Genomic DNA, 14,891 nt, shown 5'->3' with positions numbered 1-14,891 from the left:
CAAGAAGGAGGTGGGCAGGCCAGTGTGTGGCTGGACTGGAGCATAGGGTACCAGAGGGGAGAAGTCTGAGACTCAGGTAGCAAGGCCGAGCTAAACTAACTGATGGGTGGTAATGAGGAGGGTGACCTCTGTCGGGTGGCAGGGGGCTGTGTGAGAGGCCAGAGCTCCATGCATTGGGGGCCAGGTGAGAGGCCTGTGTCTTCTGCCCTGGAAAGCCAGCAGTCTGGCTTTGGGCGATGGATTGCTAGGAGGATGGACCTTCTGCTCAGAATCACCTTCCCCCCGTCCAAGCCTGTCCTCCTTTCTGACCCTGCTGCCTCCCACCAGCCCAGCATGACATGGTACTTCTGGAAAACAGGTAGAAGACGAAGGTTCCTATGAGGCTTAACAGCATCAGGCTGACGCCAATACTGAGGAAGATGACGGTTCCTTGCCCGATGGTGTAGGAAGGCTTTACGATGGGAATGGAGGGCTCTATATACCAAGGAGGGAGTCAGGTGTGGTCTTCCTTGGCCCTCCCATCACAGGGCAGACCTCTCCTCCCTTGGGACTCTTCCAGTGTGGGTGCTAGATGACCACGCCTTTGGAGTGGGAGGGAGCCTTCTGTGTGGGAGTACCCTGGGTCCCCGGATGGACTGCTGGCTCCCCATGGATTCCAGGGAGCCTGCTCTAGCCAGCTGAGGCTCTGCCTAACATGGGAGGGGGATCTCCTGACGCCCCTGCTTCCTAGCGCTTTCTTCCTCATGATTTCTCTGCGTGCCTGCTGTAGCCGTGGGAGCTTGGTGGGGGAGAGGGCTGACTGGGCATCATTGACATAGCATGCAAATGGGTGTTTAATAAATGCTTGTGGAGTTGGGCATATAGGAGGGGCTGAGACAATCTCAGGTATGACTGCCGAGTCATAGGACATCAGAACTGGGAAGGGCCTTAGAACATGGACTGTCAGAGATGGGAGTTGGGTGACACTTTCCAGGAAGACTTACCATAAACTTTGAGGGTGACAGTGGAATACAGAACCACCCGGGTCTTGGGGTTCTCTGCAATGCACCTGTAGGTGCCCACATCTCCCCAGGACATGGTGCTGATGTTGAAGGTGCTGCTGGTTGTAGCCAGGGCACTGCCATTGAGAAGCCATCGATACAAGCACGCAGGCTGGGATGTTGCCTGGCAGTACACATTCACACTGGAGCCCAGCTTGGCATTGATGGTGCCCCGGTGGAGAAGAGGGATGGAGCTTATGTCTATGGAATCTGGCCCATCTGTGATGACAGAAAGGAAGGACGCTGGTCTCCGGCCCCTCTCCCTCCCCTGTCCTTTAAGGTCTAATTCCACTTCTTCCTCCTTTATTCATTGACACGTGTATTCAGTCATGCATTCAAGTGCATTCATATACTCTCTCTCATTCATTCATGCACACACACATTTATTCATTCATGCACTCATGCATTCAAATGTATTCATGTACTCATGTACTCATTCGCTCATACTTACATTCATTTATTCATGCATTCATTCATTCTCATTCTAATACAGCTTCTCAAATCCCTAAACTTTTTTAAACACCTTCTCTATGCACACCCTGCTGGCACTAAGTCTACAAAGGGAAAAATACAGCTGTTTCTGCCCTCCAGGACCTCGTGTGGATGCATGCAATGCATCCACAGATCGGCAAATGACAGAAATGTGGTTTTGGTTTGGATCTGTCATTTCCTTGGCATAGGGAACTTCCAGTAAGAAAACTCCTTCCACCAATGCATGTCATAATCAACTCTGCAACTTCAGAGTTTTAAAGTGTTTCCTATAGACATTGGGAGGCTGAGGACCTGCCTGGGGCCCACTGGCGGGGCTGGGGTCAGGCCTTATACCCAGTTCTTCGTGACTCCAAGGCTGATTCTCTATTTTCTGGACCAGGTTACCTAGCAAATGTAAAATATGCAAAACACACGTAATATAAAAGCCGACACAAAGTCACTTCTTGTGGGTGAAGGGGCCCAGCTAAGGACTTTTGCAGGAAGTGGACCTTGAGCTGGGACTTCAGACTCCCAGAGGTGGAGGTGTGGAAGGAGTGTGTTGGTGCACCAAGGATGGACAACCTATGTAAGGTATAGAGGTAGCAGGTAGAAAGTTGTGCACATTTGGTGGGGAAGAAGGGTATACAGTTGGCATGAGGTCAGTCTGGAAAGGAGGCCTGGAGCTAGAACATGATGGGTTCAAAAGACCAAACAGAGGAAATAGGAAGCCACTGAAACATCTTGAGCAAGGCAGTGACATGGTAAGATCTGAGCTTGACACTCAGCACAGAGCCTAGCACATAGCAGGTGCTTAATTAATGTTTATTGACTGACTGGACTTTTAAGAACCTCAATCTGGTAGCTGTAAAATTAGGAGACCCTTGAAAGCAGTCCACGTGAGAAGTTGTGAGGGAGTGAGCTGTGGTGGTAGTCATGCACAGAGAAGGGGAGGGTGGATGAGGATCAGCAGTAGATTTTCCCCAGGAAGGGCCGACCAGGGAGTCAGGAAGACCTCTGTTCAAGTGTTGGCCCCCTCACCTCCTGGCTGGGGGACCCTCAGACCCTGGACCCTCAGGGCTCTGGGCAACTCTTGAGGCAGTGGTTCTTAAGCTTTTTGGTCTCAGGGTTACTTTTCACTCTTAAAAATTATTGAGGACTCCCCCCAAAATACTTCTGTTTATGTGGGTTACTGATAGGGCACAGTAGATAGAGCTCTGGCCTTAGAGTCAGGGAGACCCCAGGTCAAATTCAGCCTCAGATACTTTCTTGTGTGGTGACCCTGGGCAAGTCACTTAACCTCTGTCTGCCTCAGTTTCCTCAGCTGTAAAATGGGAATGATAATAGCCCCTATGTCCCAGGGTTACTTTGGAGTTTCTTGGCCAGAATCACAGGTCAGACTTGGAGAGAACGTTAGAGACGGTTTAGCACAAAGCTCAAATTGTGCAGATGAGGAAACTGAGGCTCAGAAAGTGAAGATACTTGCCCAAGGTCACACAGTTAATTAACAAGCCAGGACTAGATTCTGGATCAGCTCAATCTGGAAGTTCTCCCTTAACTCTGACGTTCCATGTTCTGAGGTCTCAAACTGACATTTCACCCAAGGAATGGGATTCCTCGTGTTAGAATGCAGGCAAGGGACTGTCTCACTTTTGTATTTGTAACCCCAGCATGTGGCACAGTGCCTGGCACACAGTAGGTGCTTAATAAGTGCTGGTTGATTGATTGCTATTCTAAGGCCCTTCCCAGCTCTTACATTCCATGTTCTAAGGCCCCTCCCAGCTTTGACAGTCTGAATCTGTGACCCAGATCCATCTGGTAACTCTCTCAATGGCCCAGCCTGTGTCTTACACCTCCCTCATTGCCGGGGAGTTGAGGGTCTGAGAGAGGATGGGTGCCCTGAGTTACTCACAGTATATTTGCAGATTCTGAAAGGTGCTCCTCTGTGAGGTGGCTGGGTTCGATACTTCTCAGAAATAAGGCCCTTTCTGGTAGCGAGAGACCCAGCCGCTGAGGATCCTGTTGTCTGAGGACACAGTCCACTGATGGCCCTTGGACACTGGGAAATAGTTGTAGTACCACTGAATCTGGAAGTCGCTGGTGTTGTTGGGATGGCATGTGAAGTTCACAATGTCCACATACTCGACTACACCGGTCTTGCTTACCGTGATGTTGGGTTGGAACAGCTCCTCTGGGGGAACAGGGCAGAGGGGGATGAAGAGATGGGGGCCAGGCCTCTTTAGACCCAGGTCAAATGCCAGCTTCCCCCCCCCCCCCCCAGATCCCAGGAAGGCAAAGCCAGGTCATATGAGCATCCATCCAAGGAACAACAAAAAAACCCAGGCTCCCTGCCCTAAAGCAGCTTATGTTCTTCTGGGGAATCTAATATTCAAACCGCTGAGAAAACCTAAGATAATTTCGAAAGGGTGAAGGCACCAACAATCAGGGGATCAGGGAAAGTTCCCCCACTATTCCTGGCTCAGCCCAAGGGGGCTTTTCCCTCTTCCATGGGACAGCTCCTCATCTGTTTCCACCATGAACAACTCTAGGTCTTCAGCTTATTCTCACTCATGATGGCCTGGTCTCACAGGCCTCTCCATCCTTCTCCTTTTCTCCCTCTCTTATAGAAACCTTTGGGAGGTGGGAAGGTGAGGTGACCCTTCCTATTTGGCTCTCACTGATGCCAGAGATCATTTGTCCCCAGGAAACCTAGCTACCCAAACCCACTGTCTTCTCCCACTCAATTGTATTCTTGGAGTGAGGCCTGCAAAAGTTTGTGAGATAGGCCCAGGGCTAGAGTACTATCTAACAATGTGGAAGCTTCTTAGAGAGGTAGTAAGCTCCCCATTCCTGGAGGTATCCAAGCAGAGGCTGTATACCCCTTTTCAGGCATGGGATCTCAGAGGCATGAAATATCCTCTACCTCTTGGATGCTGTGGTTGTCCCTTGCAGGGGAGACAGAGGAGGAATCTGGCTTACCCCAGACCTGGATCTCTCCAGTGGCCTCCTGGGACCCCTCAATGCTGGTCACCACTACCGTGTAGTTCCCAGCATCACTGAACTCTCATTCTGTGATGCTCAGGTAGCCTCTTTGAGTCACATTCTCCTGGCCGGTATTCGTAGGGCCAGGAATCCAGCTAGGAGGGGAGGAGATGTATGAAACAAGCATATTTGCTTCGATGGACGCGTTTGCCCGGTACCATGCATAATTGACATCACCGGTGGGGGCTCCATTGATCCGCCATCTGATTGAACTTCCAGGCAGCCTGGTCAGGTGTTCGAGGAAGAGAAACAGTTCAGCACCTGCCACGGAGGCAAGCAGGGCAACTAAGACAAAAAGGAGGAGAGACCCTGGTCAGTAACTTCCAGCCTTGTGGCCAAGGGAGTCCGCCAAGCAGCTGTTCTGGGGCAAGCATTTCACTGTTTGCTTAGAAACGTGTGCCGCCCTGGTATGCCCAGTGGAAAGAACCTGAACCTGGTATTACCTTGTGGTGTGACCTTGGGCCCTTCACATCTTTCTCCTGACCTCAGTTTCCTCATCTGACAAACCAAGACTAGATAGATGTCAACTATGTTCCTTTCTATCTCTGACATGTTTTATGTTAAATGTCTCATAGCTTTGAAATTCTATGTTCTAAGATTCCTTCCAGTTCTATTTCTGTGTTCTAAGATTACTTCAAGCTCTATATTTCTCTTTATGAACATTAAAAAAATTTTTTTTTGTATTTACATGAGGGTCCAAGCCACAGTGCGGGGAAGTGGATAAAGAGCCAGTTCAGAGAGAGGAAACCCGGGTTTCTTGTGTCTCCTCTGACACACATCCTGGCTGGATGACCCTGGACAGGTCACTTCAACATTTTAGTGTCCTGGGAAACTTTGTGAGACCTCAGACAGAAGGGACAGTTTCCTCCCTGGGAGTAGCCAACCCCAATGAATTCACAGGTGGGAGACCAAGAAAATGAATTTCCCAGTGTGTTCATGCAGGACCAGGTGTGGAGCACTTAGGAAGTCTCCAAGTTATGGGCTCATCTTGCCCAAGCCTGGGGCCCCCAGTATGAACACGAATACTTTCACCTATTCCTCCCTGGTCCCCCAATTCGGTCCAATCCTCTCACCTGTGAGCAGGAGCCTCTTGCACCGGCCATCTGCCCTGAGCAGAGTTTCCGAGGGAAGTGCCATGGGTGTGGGCGCTCCTGGGCTGAGGGCTATCCTCCTTCTCTTGAGAAGATGCAGCCAGACTACTCTTGGTCCTGACTCAGCCTCACAAGGCTAGATCTTAGCCTGCCCTGTCCTCACCCAATCTCTTCTGCTTCCTGGCTCTGCCTCCCTCTGTGTCTCTCCTTATCTGCCTCCACCTCTGTGTCTGCTTTTCATTCTTTCTCTGGGTCTGTCTCTCCGTGCATGTCTCTGCCTACCTATTTCTCTCTCTCTCTGCTTGTTTTTCTCTATCTGTCTGTCTCTCTGTTCCTCCCTCCCATCCCCCCCCACTTCCAAGACACTGAATTCTCTCCCCAACCCAAATGCTATTTAGTCTCCCAGATCACGTGAGCAGACGGGGACTTTGGCCCGGGCAAGGAGAGCTGGAACCCTGGAGCCCTGGTTAAGTGGGGACATGTTCTCCTAATGACAGCAAGAGCACCTGTTTCTTTAGTGCATTTATGTTGCCAAAGCACTTACTCCAGAACTCTCTTGGGGAGAACATAGTGCAAATATCATTATCCCCATTTCATGGATGAGGAAACTGAGGTTCACTTGTTCTTGTGTAAAAAAATTAACTTCAAAAGGACAATGAGAGGGAGTCATGGTTAGACAGCAGTTTGTCTAAGAAAGATGGGGGTTGATTCTTTTTATATTTTTAAGTGGGCTGCAAACCCACTATGAGACAGCAGGGAGATGTGGGCAGCCTGAATTGCTAATGGGCTGCATGAGGAGGCTCTTAGCTTCCAGGAATAGGAAGGTGTAGTCCTACTGTGTGCTGACTTCATCAGACCTCCTCTGGAGTACTGTGCTCAGTTCTGGACACCACAGTTTAGGAAGGACACTGATAAACTGGAAAGACTCCAGAGAAGGGAGCTGAAGAGGGTTGGTGAAGGGATTGGGCAGAGTTAGCCTTGAGAGGAAAAGACTCTGGATGGGGAGACATGATCATTGCCTTCAAGTATTTGAAGGGTTATGTGGAAGAAATTAGGTTTGTTATTGTAGCTGGGTGACTCAATGGATGGAATACTGGACCTGGAGTGATGAAGTTCTGATAGCTGTGTGACCCTGTGTGACCTCTGTCTGCCTCAGTTTTCTCATCCCTCATTAAATGGAGATAATAATAACTTTGATCTCCCAGGGTTGTTGTGAAGATCAAATAAGATATTAATTGTAAAGTGCTTAGCACAGTTCCTGGAGCATGATAAGCATTACATAAATGTTAGTTATTTAAAAAATTATTTTTTCAGGGACAGAGCCAAGATGGCGGAGTAAAAGCAGTGACTTGCTTGAGTTCTCCCCCAAACCCCTTCAAATACCTATAAAAATGGCTCTAAACAAATTTTAAAGTAGCAGAACCCACAAAAAGACAGAGTGAAACAAATTTCCAGCCCGAGACAGCCTGGATGGTTGATCAGAAAGGTATATCACGCAGGGCTGGGAGAGGAGCACAGTTCATCGTGGGCATGCAGGCTGCAACAAACCTGGAGCAGGTCTCAGAGGACTGAATCACGGGCAGCTGTGGTGGTTTCCAGACTTCTCAACCCATGAATGCCAAAGACAACTTAGAAGGAAAGTGAGAAAAGTCTGTTTCTGCCATGAGAGAGAAGAGTGGAGTCCCAGCCCCATTTGCCAAGCATGGCCCCGAGGCAGCGGCTGCCTCCTGAGCTTCTGACCCATAGACTGAGAGGGAATAGAGTGACTGATCAGAGGGGGATTGCAGGGATTTCTCTGCTGGTGCAGGATTCTCTTGCTTTGCTGGTGCTTGGATCTGGGTCACAGTTCTGGGTGGCGGTCCTGGGGTGAGGAGGAGCGCTGGTGTGGTGGAGCTTGTAGTGGCAGTGGAGAGGAAATCCTCCTCACAGTTCCAAGACAGAAGAGAGTGCTTGTGGTCACTCATAGACCAGAGCACAGGCCAGGATCTTGATCATAGCACCTTGGAAGAATTGAAAATTTACAGGTCCTTAGAAGTATCACTGAAAATAGCTGCACAAAACCCCTGAAGCTTGGGACAGTACATTCTCCACACTGGAAGCAGACCTCTACCTTAACAAAGAGTTGATAATGCAAGTAATTGGCCAGGATCATGAGCAAGCAGCGCAAAAAGAGTCAGACTATATTATCTTACTTTGGTGACAAAGATCAAAACACACAGCCAGAAGAAGAAAACAAAGCCAAAGCTCCTACATCCAAAGCCGCCATGGAAGAGCTCAAAAAGGATTTTGAGAAGCAAGTAAGAAAAGTAGAGGAAAAACTGAGAGTGATGCTAAAGGAGACCCAAAAAAATACTGAAGAAAATAACACCTTAAAAAATAGCCTAACCCAAATGGCAAAAGAGGTTCAAAAAGCCAATAAGGAGAATACCCTAAAAAGCAAAATTAGCCAAATGGAAAAGGAAGTCCAAAAGCTTACTGAAGAAAATATTTCCTTAAAAATTAGAATGGAGAAATTGCAAGCTAGTGACAATTTGAGAAATCAAGGCACTGTAACACTAATCCAAAAGAATGAAAAAATAGAAGAGAATGTGAAATATCTCATTGGAAAAACAATTGACCTGGAAAATAGATCCAGGAGAGAGAACTTAAAAATTATTGGACTATCTGACAGCCATGATCAAAAAAAAAAAAAAAAAGACTAGACATCATCTTTCAAAAAATTATCAAGGAAAACTGCCCTGATATTTTAGAACCAGAGAGCAAAATAGAAGTAGAAAGAATCCGCTGATCACCTCCTGAAAGAGATCCCCAAAGGAAAACTCCTAAGAATATTGTAGCCAAATTCCAGAACTCCCAAGTCAAGGAGAAAATATTGCAGGCAGCCAGAAAGAAACAATTCAAATATTGTGGAAACACAATTAGGATAACGCAAGATTTAGCAGCTTCTACATTAAGGAACCAGAGGGCATGGAGTATGATATTCCAGAGAGCAAAGAAGGTAGGACTATAACCAAGAATCACCTACCCAGCAAAACTGAGTATAATCCTTCAGGGTAAAAACTGGGTTGTTCAATGAAATAGGGAACTTTCAAGCATTCCTGAGGAAAAGGCCAGAGCTGAATATAAAATTTGACTTTCAAATACAATACTCAAGTGAAACATGGAAGAGGTAAACAGGAAAGAGAAATCATAAGAGACTTACTAAGGTTGAACTGTTTACATTCCTGTAGGGAGAGATGATATTTGTAACTCGTGAGTCCTTTATCAGTATTAGGGTAGTGGGAGGAAAAATAATTATATGTATGTATAGATAGATAGAGGGAACAGGGTGAGTTGAAGATGAGGGGGTGATATCTGGAAAATAAAATTAAGGGGTGAGAGAAGATTATACTGGGAGAAGGAGAAAGGAAGAAGTAGAATGGGGTAAATTATCTCACATGAAACAGACAAGAAAAGGCTTTTATAGTGGAGGGGAAATGGGGGAAGGCGAGAGGGAATGAGTGAATCTTATTCTCATAGGATTTGGCTTAAGGAGGGAATAGCATACACAGTGGGGTATGGAAATCTATCTTACCCTACAGGAAAATAAGGGGGGAAGGGGACAAGAAAGCAGGGGGTTGATAGAGCGGAGGGCAGATGGGGGGAGGGGATAATCAAAAGAAAACACTTCTGAGGAGGGACAGGGTCAAAAGAGAGAATAGAATAAATGGGGGATAGGATGAGATGAAGGGAAATATACTTAGTTTTTCACAACAAGACTACTATGGAAGTGTTTTGCATGACTACACATCTATAACTTGTACTGAGATGCTTGCCTTTTCAATGAGGGTGGGTGAGAAGGGAGGAAGGGAGAAAATTTGTAACCCAAAGTTTTAAAAACACATGTTAAAAATTATTTATTCATTCATTCATCTACCTATCCATCCATTCATCCATTATTCATTTACTTATTCATCCATCCATCCATTCATTCATTCACTTATTTATTATTCATTCATTCATTTATTAAATCATTCATTCATTCATTCATTTATCTATCGATCTATCTATTTATTTATTTCAAGAGCTGAACCAGGAGCAGAGGGTAGAAGTTACAAATGGGCTGATTTAGGCTTGAAGTCAGGAAAAGCTTGAGCTATTCCAAAGTGGTACAGGCTGCCTGTCCATGTGGTGAGGTCTGCCTCCCAGCAGCTCTGCTAGCTGAGGCCAGACAACCACTGGTCAGGCACAGTAGAGTGGGGATTCTTCCATGTATGGTCAGTCAGTCAACAAACATTTATTAAGCCCTTACTCTGTGCCAGGTTCTGTGCTAAGCCAATGAGACAAAGAGAGGCTCACACTAGAGGACTCCTTAAGTTATTTCCAAATCCTATGATTCTGTGATTATGGAGGAAGGGGGAAAGACCTCAGAATTGGAGAATAGTGAATATTGTCCACCTTTTCAAAGAAGTAAGAGGACAGAGTCTACAGACAGTAGGCCAGTGAGCTGGATTGTAGCTCCTTGCAAAGCTTTGGAACATCTTACTAAAGGGATGGTACATGAACATTTAGAAAGGGAAATAGTGAGCACCAAGAGCCAATATGGCCTTATCATAAACAGGTCATGGCAGACTGACTTAATTTTGTTTTCTCATACTCATACTTAAGTGGTGTATCAGGCGAATGTTGTAGATAGAGTTCATTTAGCTTTTAGCAAAGAATTTGATAAAATCTCTTTCACTTTTCTTGTGGAAAGCATGGAGAAATGTGGGCTAGAACACACTTGATCAGGTACTAGATCTAGAAGGCATATCCATCAATAAGTCAGCTAACATTTATTAAGCACCTACTGTGTGCCAGATACTGTGCTATTTTTCTCTTTCTTTCCTCTTTCTTTCTTTCTTTCTTTTCTTTCTTTTTTGGGTGAGGCAATCAGGGTTAAGTGATTTGTCCAGGGCCACACAGCAAGTAAGTGTCTGAGGCAAGATTTGAACTTAGGTTTTCCTGATTCCAGGCCTACTGCTTTATACACTATATGTGCCTAAAGAGGGCTGATGTATGAGTAGGGGTACGTTTGAGGCTATGTTATCATTATTGTGGTGTGGGATTTGAAGGTAGGTGATAATTTTGAATCCTGATGACCCTGGGCATGTCACCTAACACAGGCTGACCCTTATAAGTTTGCTGATTAATTGAACCTTGAGCCTCATCTTGTACATGCATATGCACACACAGCATATTGCCATATGCATATAAACACGTGTATATTATACATGTACACATATGTATATATAAAACGTATATGAAGCACACATGTTGTCTTCATCTGTGAAATGGCAGCTCCTTCAGAACAAGACCTGTTTGTCTTTTGTTGTTTCCAGGACCTAGGACAGAGCCAGAACACAGTAGCTGCTCAATAAATGCTTGTTGCTTGATGGTTGAATTCTGTTTTAGACACTTTGAGATTGAGATGCCTAAGGCATATCTGGGTGAAAATGCCCAACATGCCTTGGGTAATGAGTGGCTGGAGTTCAGGACAGAGACTGGACTGAATCTAGAGTCCTGGGAGGCAGGGTACTCCTATGGAAAGGAAGCTAGATTTGGTATCAGAGAATATATGGTCAAAAGCTGGCACTCAGGCTTGCTTCCTGTGTGACATTGAGTAAGACTCTTCCTCACCCTGGGCCTCAGTTTCCCCATATTTAAAATGAGAGAGATGGCTTCTGAGGTCCATCCCAGCTCTAATTCTAGAATTTTAATGGCCATTCATGGGCCTCAGTTTCCACTGTAAAATAAGAAAGTTGGATTAGTTAGCCTCTTAGGTTCCTTCCAGCTTTGGACCTCGGATCCCTTGGTCCCTCTCTCTCTTCTGTTCTCTCGTCTCCTCACAAACTGATGTTGTTTCTGGGTGACCTTTCTTTAGTCTCGGTCTCAGATTCTTGTGGGGGGGGGGGATTTGTGCTTACATTATAGAAGGGCTTTAAGAGCCCCATCCAGCTTGAATGATCTTTGAAAGGACACTGGAGTTGGAGACAGATGGCCTGGATTCAAATGGCCCTGTCACTTACTAGGTCAATGAATGGATACCCAGCTCCAGTGGAGGTGTCCCTGTCCAGCAGATCAGGGAATTCCCGGATCTCCACTGTCATAAATTCTAAGTTCATTCATTCATTCATTCACTCAACAAGCATTTATTAGGTAATCACCAAGGGCCAGGTGGGTGCTGGGGTCACAAAGACAAAATCAAAACAAGTCTTGGTCTTTAATGAGTTTTCATTTTATTCGAGAAAAGCAACATATATACAGATTGGCAAATGCAAAAAATATATGCAAAGTTATTTGTGAGGATGCTAATAATGGGGGTGATCAGGAAGGGCTTTTGTAGGAGATGCCACTTGAAATGAGTCTTGAGAGAATCCAGAGATTCCAGGAGGCAAAGGTAAAAAGGGATGATTTTGGGGAATTGTCTGAGCAAAGTCTTGGAGGTGGGAGATGGAGAAAGGTAGCCTAGAGCTGGAATAATGGGCTTTTTAAATGGCCAATACAGCAGACTGTAATTCATGCCAGAAGTAGGAGGGAGCCACTGAACCCTTTTGACCCAGGCAGGGAGCTAGGTGGCACAGTGGGGTGTATGCTTGTCTGGAGTTAGGAAGATTTGATTTCAAATCTAGCTTTCAGACACAACAGCTGTGTGACCCTAGGCAAGTCATTTAACCTTTGTTTGCCTCAGTTTCCTTAATTCTAAAATGGGGATCATAACAGCACCTACTTCTCAGGATTGTTAATGAAGGTCCAATGAGATATTTGTAAAGTGCTTGGCCTGTAATAGGAGCTTAATAAATCCTCTTTTCCTTCCATGCCCCATACTTTTTCATTTAGCAAAAATTTGTTTTCTTTCCCTCTCACCTTTTCCCTCCAATCAGGAGGGGAAAACCAAATTCTGGTAATAAATATTCTTAATCAAAACCAATTAATTCCAGCATCCACCCCAGCCCTTGTTCATCTCCCCTTCTACACTTCCAGAGTCTTCAATTCAATTCAGACATTTGCTGAGTGTGTCCTTCAGACTCAGATCTTTCAGATCATATCCTTCAGATTTAATCCAGTACTTAGCTTGACAAGCTTAGCTTCTGATTCTTCTCTCCCTTCTCCTCCCCTCTCCTTTTTCCATATCAGCTACCAGGCCCCGTCTGACATCTGGCTCCTCTCCTGGCCCTCATTAGCACCTGCCTGGGCTCTTGAGAGAGTCTCTAGCAGGTTTTCCGTTCCTCTCCAATCCACACCACTCTTGAGTATCTGATCCTAGCCCTGCTCTGTTCAAAGATTTTCAATAGCTACAGGTTTCCTGCTGAGTGAGAATTGCTTTACCTGGCATTTAAGGCCCTTTACAATCAGACTCCACTGACCTTCCCAGCTTTGTCTCAGGACTTTTCTCCAGTCAGTCAATCAATAAGCACTTATAAAATACCTACTGTGTGCCAGGCACTCTGTTAACCCCTGGGGATACAAAAAAGGCAAACCAAGGGAGTCCTGACTCTCCAGCCCAAATGTTAGGCCACCTTCTGAGCATGTTCTACACTCTTCTCCCTTCTGCACCTTTGCTCAGAGAATGTGGATCCTCATGTCTGGAATATCCACCTTTCTCTTCTTTGCCTTTGAATTCCTGAGCATCCTTTAAGGACTCATTCCAATGGCATCTCCTTCAAGGAGCCTTCCCTGATTCCCCCATTGGCGATGATCTACCTCTCAGCTCTCACATATTACCTTGTCTGTATTTCTCCAAGGAAATCACATAGCATTGTATACTGCAACTTTTCCAGTGAATCTTATTCTCCAACTAAGGAGGGCTCCCTGAAGGAAGAGACTTTTGTTTTATTTAAACTCTGCATCTTCCCCAGCCCTGAACTTAATGCACACTAGCTCAAAGTAAATCAATGAGCATTTACTAAGTACCTACTGTGTGCCACCTGTGAGTCCAAAGCTCAGCCCAAGCATTGCCTTCTCCAGGAAGCCTTCCTGAGCTTTCCCACTGCTCAGGCCTACTCCTTCCATACTCCCCGTTAGCTGGTTTGTATATGCCAATATGGATAGATCTTTTTTGTTTTTGATTGGGCAATGGGGGTTAAGTGACTTGCCTAGGGTCACACAGCTAGTGAGTGTTATGTGTCCAATATGGATAGATCTCGTGGCCCCTGCAGCAAGTAAACCCCTGGAGGTCGGGGGCAGATTCACTTTTGTCATTGTATTACCAGTGCCTGGCACATAGGGGGCGCCAAAGTTGGCTGTTGATTGATTTGAATGGAAGTCAACAATGAAAAGTGCTATGTGTCAGGAACTATCTTAAGTGCTGAAAGACTAGAGACTTGGGTTTTTCATTATGCATAAAGCACTCTAGGAGTGACATTCCTCTTTCTGAGACTGAGAAAGAAATTGTTCTATTTGTACAGTTCCAGGAGAAAATATCAGTGGGACAGTTGGAGGGCACTGGGAGAGTGTTTTCCTGGTTCTCAGAATCAGGATTGGAAGGGGTTCTCAATGGCTGTGTCGTCCAATCCATATGCCCGTGGAATCCCCACTATACCATATCCTATAAGTGAATGGTTAGAAATTAGAATGATGATAAGTATGAATATTAACAACGATAAATAAGAATAAATTACTACCACTGTCCTAGGCTGGAGGTTCTCAGGGGCCATGGGTACCCATGGATAGGGGAGGCCATAACGGTCCAGTCCAGGAGATGGCAGCAGAGAGCTGGGAGCGGAGGCTCGCCTGAGCTCTCTCCTCTGCCAGGGCTTGCCTTTGGCAGGAGGGAGAGCTGGTGATCTGGGCAGTCTGATAGCCACAGCTGGTCTCTGGAGGTCAGAGGTCAGACTGGCAGGAGGGCCAAGGGGTTTGAGGTCAGCCAAGTTCAAGGGTGTAGGGCAAACAACCCTGGATAAAGACAGGAGGCCTGAATTCTAGTCCTGGCTCAGTCCCTGACTCCCTGTGAGACCTTAGATGAGTCTCTGTCCATTTCTGGGCTTCATTTCCCCATCTGTAGAATGAGGAGTTTTACTAAATATTCTTTAAGATCCCTCTCTGCTCTGACATTCTGTGTCCTAAGTGTCCCCCCGCCCCAGCCCTGACATTCTGTGTCCTAAGGGCCCTCCCAGCCCTGACATTCTGTGTCCTAAAGGCCCTCCCAGCCCTGACATTCTGCGTCCTAAGGGCCCTCGCAGCTCCGACATTCTGTGTCCTAAGTGCCCTCCCAGCCCTGACATTCTGTGTC

General features: G+C 46.3%; 1 protein-coding gene and 1 pseudogene across 1 annotated transcript; both read right to left on the bottom strand.

The window, feature by feature from the left end:
* Positions 1-271: 271 nt before the first annotated feature.
* Positions 272-5,687, bottom strand: CEACAM18 (carcinoembryonic antigen related cell adhesion molecule 18). The gene is given in 6 exon segments (XM_027860729.1): positions 272-474; positions 535-915; positions 984-1,259; positions 3,487-3,699; positions 4,488-4,835; positions 5,624-5,687. Coding segments are annotated over 6 exon segments (1,485 nt in total).
* Positions 5,688-11,033: 5,346 nt separating this feature from the next.
* Positions 11,034-14,891, bottom strand: part of LOC114042020 — a 20,412-nt pseudogene continuing 16,554 nt past the window's right edge.

The sequence above is a fragment of the Vombatus ursinus genome, unplaced genomic scaffold, assembly GCF_900497805.2.
Source record: "Vombatus ursinus unplaced genomic scaffold, bare-nosed wombat genome assembly UNPS02014239.1, whole genome shotgun sequence".
In the NCBI taxonomy this organism is placed as follows: domain Eukaryota; kingdom Metazoa; phylum Chordata; class Mammalia; order Diprotodontia; family Vombatidae; genus Vombatus; species Vombatus ursinus.
Note: the sequence above shows the minus strand (reverse complement) of the source record. Positions and strands in the feature narration are given on the sequence as shown.